The following is a 9,770-nucleotide window of genomic DNA, read 5'->3' as shown; positions in this document are numbered from 1 at the left end:
CCACCACCGCCTCTTCCTTCCCAGCAGGGGTGGGGCTGACTGCTTCCTCCCCTGGGGAACTCACTTCCCCCTCATCCTCGGACAGGATGGCCGTCTCCTCCTTGGGGGCAGTACCACTCAGTCCTCCTGTCGTCTTGGGGGTCTGCTAGGAGAAGCAAGTGGGCATGAGATGGGCCGAACGGCCCTCAGAACATCTCATCCCTCCCTGTTCTCCACACTCGGGGTGTGTATAGTTCTTCGTTCTTTCCAGGGAAGTCCTTCCATTCTCCTCGAGCTGTGGTAGGATTGTGAGTTCCCGGAAGGGGCCCTGCCGCTATCCCTGGGACTCGCTGCCATGAGCTGGGGCATCTCTGGGTCTCATGGAGCGCTAACAGGAGAGCGCTCCAAGCCCTGGGCCCTTCCAGGGGAGACATCACTTGCCTCAGAGGCTTTCTCCTTTCCACTCTTGATTCTGCGTCTCTATAGAGGGGAAAACAGCTATGAGTGACTGGGAGTCCTTCCCTGCCTGGCCCCAACCTCTCGCTGTGTCTACCAAAGGTGCCCACAACAGCCACCGCACTCCAGGGGAAGCAGCGTCCCCAGCTCTTACCTACCTGAGTGGTCACAGGGTAGCACTTATCCATTGGCCCCCACACTGGCCTTAAGGTCTCCCCGAGGTGCTGTACGACAAGGAGAGGGGAGGGGAAAAGGAAGGCTGAGGTGACATCTAAGGACTCAGCTGCACACTGGTCCACTGTTAATGCCTGCACCTCAGACACCTAAAGACTACCCGCGATTTGAGGAAAACTTCAAACAAATGGTAACTGATGTCTTTAGAAAGATAAAACTTTGCATTCGTGAAACAAGAATAGGCTCTAAAATAGGAGTGTTCAAATATCAACCTCTAAATCTTGAAAAACAAAAACAGGATACAATAATCGGAATGAAAAATTCAATCAAAGTGTAGAATTTAAAATTGAAAAAAATATTTCCCAGAAAGAACAAAGAAGACATCAGGAGCACCAACAGCTAGATCGTAGATCCTTCTGAAAGAGGACACAGGCAACAAACTGGGGTTGCAGGGAGAGATACTAAATAAATACATTCCTTTTTTATCAAGACACTGTCCCAAAGATGAGGGACATAAGTTTGCAGAAGAGAAGGAATCACCAAGTGTCTCTGACAATGGATGAAGGAGACCCACCCCAGATTATGTCATCAATAAATTCTCAAACACTGAGGACATGAGAGGAACCTACAAACTTCCAGAGATACAAGGGAAAAAGTCTGTTTTAGGAATTCAATTTCATCAGACTTTTAAATGTCAGCACTTGAAGGCAGAAGACAATGAGGAGCTTCAGAACCTGTGAGAAAATTATTTCTATTCTAGAATTCTATACCTAGCCAAACTTAGTCAAGTATGAATTAAGACCTTTTCAGACATGTAATATCGTAAGACCACCCCTCAGGAAGCAACTAGGGGGTGTGCTCCACCAAAATTAAAGAGAAACATGGGCTCCCACACATGAAAGAAGTGAGGTGCTCCCCAGGATGCGATGGTGAAGGGAGAGCCTAGGACAGCTGAGCAGCAGGCCTCAAGGGCATCCCGTCTAGATGGAAACAGGAGGATGGAGGGCTCCGGGAGGTAGGTCTCCATGAAAACGACCACACTGATAAATCACATAATTTGTCTAAATGTATTGCAAGGAGACTTATATTTGAGAGCTTGGCTGAATTAATTATAGGTACAGAGAAACTAAAATTTAAAAAAAAGCAAAACAGACTATGCACAAAGAAGAATAATTATGGTATACTACATGACTCAGCTAGAAATACTATTTACCTAGTTTTAAAATGCAAACCCTCAATATTGGTCTAAAACAAATTATGATATACACCTATTAGAATGGCTAAAAAAGGGCCGGCCGAGTGGCTCAGTTGGTTAAGAGCTCGCTCAAGAATTTGAGCTCTGAGCAACAGCAGTTCGATACCCAGCCCGAGCTGAGCTGCCTTTGAGTAGCCAACAGGTGACAGGATGACTCAGCTAAAAAAAAAAAAAAAGGCGCACGTGCTAGAGATGATGTGGAACAACTGGAGCCTCTCATTCAAAGCAGGTGAGAGCGCAGAATGGGTACCAGCCAATTTGGAAACGGTTGAGTTTCTTACAAAACTAAACATACCCTTACTACATAACCCAACAATCCCACTGCTAGGTGTTTGCCTAAGTGAAAGGAAAATCTATGCTTACACAAAACTTGTACATGAATATTTATAGTGCTTTTATTTGTAACTGCCAAAAACCAGAAACTACCTAAATGTCCGTTCACGTGAATGGACAAACTAGGGTTCATCCACACCATGGACAACTTCTCAGCAACAAGAAGGAACAAACTACTGTTATATAGCTGGCCAGATCTCAAATGCATTGTGCAAGCGAAAGACACCAGACTCAAAAGGCTGCATGCTGGAAGTTTCCACTACATGACAATCTTGCAAAGCCAAAACTACAGGGGCAGAAAACTGTTCATTGGATGCCAGGGGCTGAGAGAGGGCTCTAAGTGAATATGGGGGGATTCTCTGAAGTGATGGAACTGCGCTGTATCGGGACTATAGTGACGGTTGTGCAACTGTGTATGTTTGTCAAAATTCACAGAACTGTACACTAGAAAGGATGAATTTGGGCCAGCCGAGTGGCTCAGTTGGTTAAGAGTTGGCTTAAGAGCATGAGCTCTAAGCAACAGGGCCGCCGGTTTGATTCCCACATGGGCCAGTGATGCTGCGCCTGAGCTGAGTTATCACTGAGCTGCCAACAGGTGGCAGGATGGCTCAGCTGGTGTAACAACAAGGTTGCCCGTTCGATGATGGGCTATGCCCACCTGCAACTAAGACTGAACTTGGCAGCTTCAGCTGAGCTGCCTCCCGGATGGCTCAGTGGATAGAGCATGCGCTCTTAACAACAAGACTGCTGGTTCAACTCCCGCATGGGATGGTGGCTACACCCACCCACAACTAAGATTGAACACAGCACCTTGAGCTTAGAGGCCACGAGCTGCCAACGGGCAGCCAGATGGCGATTGGCACCCTCCATAATGAAGACTGAAGAACAACAACTTAGCTGGTCCCCTTCCCCAACACTGTTCCCCTCCCCCAATTCCTCCAGTAAAATGTTTTGTTTGTTTGTTTTTTTAGCTGAGCCATCCTGCCACCTGTTGGCAGCTCAGCTGCAACTCAGCTCGGACCAGGAATCAAACTACTGTTTCTCTGAGCTCGCACTCTTGAGTGATCTCTTAACCAACTGAGCCACTCGGCCAGCCCTAAAATTTTTTTTTTTTTAAAAAAAAGGATGAATTTTACTCTATATAAATACCTTCATTTTAGAAAATGAATAAGACAAGCCCACTGTGGGGGAGAGGGACATAAAAGCCAAAATGATATCAAAATCAGCAAAATAGGGGCTGGCCGAGTGGCGCGTTGGTTAAGAGGTGGCTTGGGACGCCAGCTCTGAGCAGTAAGACCCCGGTTCCGATCCCACATGGGGGCCAGTGACACTGCCCTCTACAGCTAAGATGGTGAACCTGGAGCTGGGCTGCCATGAGTCACCGGGGATGGCGTAGACTGCAGCCCTGCTGCAGTGGGTTGCCATGGGCTACCGTGTGTGGCTGGCAGCCAGCGTGAGCGGCTGGCAGCCAGTGTGAGCTGCCAAGAGCCGCCGTGAGCAGCCATCCAGTGGCCAGCGACCTATCTGCCTCACCTGGGAAGAGAGTAATGATAATACCAACATGGGGCAGTGAAGCGGCGTCCTCCACAACTAGACTGAAGAACAAAAGGACAGCAACTTGTCTGTTCCCCTTCCCCTGATTCCTCAGTGCTGTTCCCCTCCCCCAATTCCCCAATAAAATCTTTTTTAAAAATAATCAGCAAAAAAGCAAACATAATACTTTAAAAATTTTAACAGTTAAAGGTGTCATTACTCAGATAAAAAAAATTACAGCGACAAAACTAGGATATAACTATACTGAAAGGCTAGAAAGGTGAAGTGTGTGTTGGAGGAGGCAGTGTGTAGTTATGAGAGCTGAATCCTCATCTTCCATGTAGGAATCCATTAATAATGTTTAAATCTGAAAAATCAAGACAAAGCAGGGTATGCTTTCTATTTACAAACATGGCGGCAAAATCCGAGGCTACAGCTGGGAAGGCTGGAAGCTGGAAAGATGCCCACCCTGGCTTCTGGGAATCATGGGGGATAGGGGGCAAAAGGTAGCTAGCTTTTTGTTTCAAGTCTTAAAATTTTGACTCATCAAACTATCTACATGCATATCTTTGGTGATAATAAAACTTTCCAAAAATGGAAATTTGACTGGTTAAATTAAAAAGGAAAAGAAAAATGGAAGCGAAAGTGGACTCGGTGATCTCCACGGCACACAGGCCCCCTTAGGGGCACCTCACCTGCAAACAGCATTGCCAAAGGGTGTGGCCCACATTTCCCAGTGATGCTGGTCACAGATAACCTTGTCCTCACGGGAATGATCTCCTCTGCCCAATAGCTCTGGACAGGGAGCAGGGGGCCTCTAGGGACCAGGAATGTTGTTCTGTCTTGTCACCTGGGCTGCCTGAGTCTAGTCACTGTCCCTAAGCCTAAGTTTCATCATCTATAAAGAGGGAGCTCGGGTTGCTGTGAGGGTTAAATGACGTCGTAACTGGTGGGCAGCACCTAATCCAGCACCTGGTCCACAGGGTTCTCCTGCCCGAGGGCTGGGAGAGCGGCTTCTGCCATGGGTTCTCCGACCAGGGACATCAAGGAGGGTGTGCAACCCCGGGCAGGTGTCCTGCTCACCACCACCCATTCACAATGGAGTGTTGAGCCACATTACAGGGCTACTCACATGCATTAGGGGTCACCTGTTTCTTTGGGTTTATCCAGGCCACTGCCACCGAGCGCTGAGGTGACCATGCAGCCAGCCCACGAGGGATGGGACCTGTGTTCAATTCTGCCAGAAGCAGGAAATTTCTCCAGAACTCTCACATTCACACACACACACACACGTGTACACACACGCGCACACAACTGGCCTTTTGAGGTTAAGGAACGTGACCCCTATCCAGGCTACAGTGAGCCTGTCCCAGCCTCTAGGCCCTGACAGAGGCTCCTACCTGTGATGACCCCCCAGCAAGTTCATGGTCAGGGGCTGTTTTCTTCACAGACTCCTGAAAATAGTAGTACACCACTCCTGCAGGGAGGTGAAGAAAGACTAGTTAAAACATTTAAAAGAGTGATGTCATTATTTTAAAGTGTATTTACAACATGCCAGAAGTTATATCCTTTTAAACTTGTGATGAAAGACATTAGATATTAACTTAAAACATGTGAGGGGAAGGGCCAGCTGAGTGGCTCAATTGGTTAAGAGCTTGCTCAAGAGTGTGAGCTCTGAGCAACAGCAGTTCGATGCCCAGCCCGAGCTGAGCTGCCGCTGCCGCTGAGCCAACAGGTGGCAGGATGGCTCAGCTAAAAAAACAAAAACAAACAAACAAACAAAAACCATATGGGGGATATATGGTTTTTCAAAACATATGCAAACAAAAATTTGAAAATCATTACTAAAGGACATTATAAGGTTGTGTGGGTTTTTTGGTTGGTCTGTGGGGTTTTTGGTTGGTTTTTGGCTTTTGTTTTTGTTAGGGGGAGTATGGATTTTAAAGTTAGACCAGGTTCAAATCTCAGTTTCACTCTGAAGGTGCGAGGGAAGAATGGGAAAATGGAGGCCAGCGGGGGCTCTGAGCAGTGCGGCCAGCCCTGGGGAGCCAGGTACCTGGCAGCCTGGNGGGGGGGGGGGGGGGCGTCGGAGAAAGGGCATTCCAGGAGAGGCCACTGCAAGCGGAAAGGCTTGGAGGTGGAGAAAGTGCAGACAGAGATGGGAGAAGAGGGTCAGGGTCAGCCGGCCCAGGACAGCGCTAAAGAACCTGCACCTCCCTCACTGGAAGCCACAGAACCCATGAGGTGTAGATTTTAGGTTTATCCTTCTGGCAGCCCGGGCCAGGCCCGCACTTAGGGAGGAACCAGGTCAATGGTGGCAACACCCAGGAGGTGGTTGGGACCTGTCTGGTCAAGGGGAACACCTGAGCACAGGAAGGACGACTCAGGGTCCCCCATCTGTGGCCTGCACAGTTGCTGAACTCAGTCCCGATGCTCATGCACATCCCAGGGATGGCCACTAAGATCCTCCCAGCGCAGAAGGCCTTCATGGCCCTTCTGGATGAGCTGGTCACCGAGCACAAGATGACCCGGGACCCAGCGCAGCCACCACGAGACCTGACTGATGCCTTCCTGGATGAGGTGGAGAAGGTGAGGGGCAGCTGCCAGGGACTTGGCTGGGGTGTGTGGGTCGAAGGCCCCATGAGATGAGCCTGGGCAAGGGGGGCAGGCCTGGGTATCACCCAGTGGTCAGGCACCCAGGCTGTTGGGTGCAGAGTGGGAGGCCATTTGGGGGCCTCCTCCCTCTGCCCTGAGCCCACCCTCTCTGCATGGCCCAGGCTAAGGGGAGCACCGAGAGCAGCTTCAACGATGCAAACCTGCGCCTGGTGGTGGCTGACCTGTTCACTGCCGGGATGGTGACCACGTCGACCACGCTGGCCTGGGCCCTCCTGCTCATGATCCTGCACCCAGATGTGCAGCGTGAGCCCAGCCTGGGGGCCGGGTGGGATGGCTGAGGGAGGAAGGGGCCTCCTGGGGTCCCTGAGCTTGGTTTGGCTACCATGAGTTCTGAGCAGAGGCTGGGCCCCGGCTCTGAGGTCCCAGCGACCTCCTCCTTCACGTGGCACTGCCCGAAACAGGAGTCAGGAGGAGGTCGGAGCCCAGCCCTTGGGTCTGACCACTCCGGGGATGCTTGTCTGTCCAGGCCGTGTCCAGCAAGAGATCGATGAGGTAATAGGGCAGGTACGGCGACCAGAGATGGCCGACCAGGCCCGCATGCCCTTCACCATGGCCGTGGTCCACGAGGTGCAGCGCTTTGGGGACATCATCCCACTGGGTTTGCCCCACATGACATCCCGTGACATCGAAGTGCAGGGCTTCCTCATCCCCAAGGTAGGCCTGTGGCCCTCCTCACCCCAGCCCAATACCACCTGCCATCTGGTAGCCCCAACATGGCCATTGCCAGGTGGGGCCAGAACTGGAATCCAAGCCACCCAGTCCTCATTTCCATAGGCACTGGCTGTACCAGCCTGAGAGGGTGGAGGGATGGAACAGAGGCAGGGCCGGCCCTGTCCATTCAGAGCCCCCAGTCGGGTGGAAAGGACAAACTAAGATGTGCCACAGGGTGTTGGAGGAGCCCGTGCATGCACTTGGCCACCATGGGGAGAGGATGGGGCCGGGACAGGTGTGTACCAGGCAGTGAGTGTGCCCATGTGTGCTTGGTGGCTGGGGTCTCAGCATCCCCCAATCCAGACCCCACCCATATCAGGCATCTCCTGCCAGGGGACGACACTTATGCTCAACCTGTCCTCGGTGCTGAAGGACGAGAAGGTCTGGAAGAAGCCCTTCCGCTTCCACCCGGAGCATTTCCTGGATGCTCAGGGCCACTTTGTCAAGAATTCAGCCTTCATGCCCTTCTCAGCAGGTGCCTGTGGGATGCCTGGGTCACTGCACCCTCTTGGGGGCGGAGGTCTCAAGGGGTGGAGCCCAGGCCCCAGGCTCACTGAGCCCCCCATACCCACTCACAGGCCGCCGCTCGTGCCTTGGGGAGCCCCTGGCCCGCATGGAGCTGTTCCTCTTCTTCACCTGCCTCCTGCAGCGTTTCAGCTTCTCGGTGCCTGCTGGGCAGCCCCGCCCCAGCGACCATGGCGTCTTTGCCTTCCTGGTGACTCCGTCCCCCTACCAGCTCTGTGCTGTGCCCCGCTAGAGGGGGACACCAAGCCCCCAGCCCACTCTCAGCTGGGGCCCTGATATACAATAAACCAGTCTGGTGGCTCCAGCCTTGCTTCTGAGTCCCCCCTGGCAGTGATAGAGCCTCCCCAGGGCCAGCCGCTACCTGCCCCTGCCTTAGCCATCCTTACCTGGCATTTGACCCCACTTGAGAGATGGGTATACTCAGCCTCAGAAAGTGACAGCTTACCCCCTAGTCACCCATGGAGACCCAGTACTAGCTACTTGGGTTGGTGACAAAATCTACACATAGGTCCTGGCTCCTGCTAGGTGGAGCTAGATTAGGCTGCTAAGAGCTGTCAGTCAGGCCCTGGTGGAGATGGAAAGGGCCTCACTCAGCCTGGATGCCCACATCTCAGGCCCGACACCTGTACCACAGGCCAGCAGCTCAGCCGCACCATCAAGTCTGCTCCCCTACTTCATCTAGGGCACCTCACAAGGTGGGGAACGCAGGGAGGCTGGGACCCGTGTGACAGTGGGGTGGCCACAGGAGGAGGAGGACACCCTGGCGCTAGTCCTTGCAATGCCACGACGTTGTGTGACCCTGGGCTTCTGGTTTCCCTTCAGCCAATGAGAAGGTTGCACTAGGTGGCAGCTGGGTCCTGTCTTCCTGCTCTGAGTCTGGGGCTGTGACCTTATTAGCCTGCCGTCCTCCACCTGTGCCCACCCCACATTGACTGGTTCTGGACTAAGCACATGGGCAGCACCCAAGGGTTTCTAATTACCTGAGTCTTGGGAAGACCCCCTGGTGCATTTAGGTAACAGTTGGGGACCCCAGATGCTCAGGGAAGAAGCCCCTTTTGTCAGAGGACCCCACCCAACAGCATTTCTGACAGGGCTTCCACTAGTGCCTTCTAAATGCCTTCAAGACAGGGAGCTCCCCAGCTCTCAGCATTCAGGGAACGTGGTCTGTCCCTTGGCATGGAGTTGGAGGGCCTCCAGGGCCCCTTCGGCCTCTCCAGAGTACCTACTGTTGTGTCGGCTTGGTGGCAGGAGGTGTTGGGACAGGGAGTGCGGATGGGGCCACACTGGGTCTGTGAGAATGTGAGGCCCGGAAAGGATGCAGTGTGGCCGCAGAGGCAGCAACTTGTGCATTTATTGGACAGTTTGTCATTCGTAGTTCGGAGTCCTGGGGATGTCAGAGTCTGGGTGCCATCCCAGCCAGAGCTTCCTCAGGAGCTGCGGGACCCAGTCCCTGGGCCTTCCCTCCTCGTTCTCCAGCTGGGAGGCCTCTACAAAGCACAAGCAGGCGTGCCCTGTGGGCCCTTTGCTGGAAGGAACCTTTCCCCAGGGCCAGGTTACCCACTGATGCTACAGGAGCAGGTCTGCATTTAACAAGGTGTTCCTGGAGCCCAAGGGGAAGGAAACAGGAGGCGGGGCGGCTCATTCCAGAAGGTCAGGCATCTGGCTACCTGGACTTCTCCCCTCCCCGGGGCAGGAGGGTCTGAGAGGGTCATGGAGATTAGGGAGGGAGGCAGTCCTGCTACAGCAGGCTGCTGTCCGCTCTTACCAGAAGTGCACACAGCAATCTCCTTTCGGGCCTTTTTATTTCCCTGGAAAGGAAGAAGAGGCACAGTGGGGATGAGACAGGTTCCACACTGTGCAGATGGGGAAACGGAGGCCTCACTTCACAGGAAGTCGGGAGGCTAGGCTTCAGACCCACTCTGCTCACACTGTGTCTGCTCCTCTCAGCCCCCACAGGGCTGTTGCTGCACTGGGATGGCCGTCTGGCCCAGTCATCCCCCAGCCGCCCACCCTCCTTCCCCACGGCCTCCCCACCCTGCTGTGCTCTGGGGGCCATGCACCCGGGGATGTTCTAGGTGAGGCACCAGGCTTCCTTACCTCCCAGCCTGGGGTCCCTGTCACCTCCTCC

General features: G+C 53.1%; 1 protein-coding gene across 7 annotated transcripts in view; it reads left to right on the top strand.

Moving 5' to 3' along the window:
• The window catches only part of CYP2D6 (cytochrome P450 family 2 subfamily D member 6), a 17,727-nt gene extending 9,781 nt beyond the window's left edge, over positions 1 to 7,946 (top strand). For 4 of the 7 annotated variants that reach the window (XM_019623970.1, XM_019623969.1, XM_019623972.1 and 1 more), the window contains 5 exons: positions 6,143 to 6,319; positions 6,508 to 6,649; positions 6,873 to 7,060; positions 7,406 to 7,592; positions 7,696 to 7,946. In XM_019623970.1, the coding sequence (XP_019479515.1) occupies positions 6,143 to 6,319; positions 6,508 to 6,649; positions 6,873 to 7,060; positions 7,406 to 7,592; positions 7,696 to 7,874 (873 nt within the window). In that variant the 3' untranslated portion in view covers positions 7,875 to 7,946. The remainder of the gene's footprint in view (positions 1 to 6,142; positions 6,320 to 6,507; positions 6,650 to 6,872; positions 7,061 to 7,405; positions 7,593 to 7,695) is intronic. The other 3 variants (XM_019623971.1, XM_019623975.1, XM_019623973.1) reach the window with 2 other exon arrangements.
• The last annotated feature ends 1,824 nt before the right edge of the window (positions 7,947 to 9,770 follow it).

Source organism: Hipposideros armiger, unplaced genomic scaffold (genome assembly GCF_001890085.2).
Source record: "Hipposideros armiger isolate ML-2016 unplaced genomic scaffold, ASM189008v1 scaffold_572, whole genome shotgun sequence".
NCBI lineage: Eukaryota > Metazoa > Chordata > Mammalia > Chiroptera > Hipposideridae > Hipposideros > Hipposideros armiger.
This window is presented reverse-complemented; position numbering and strand designations above follow the sequence as displayed.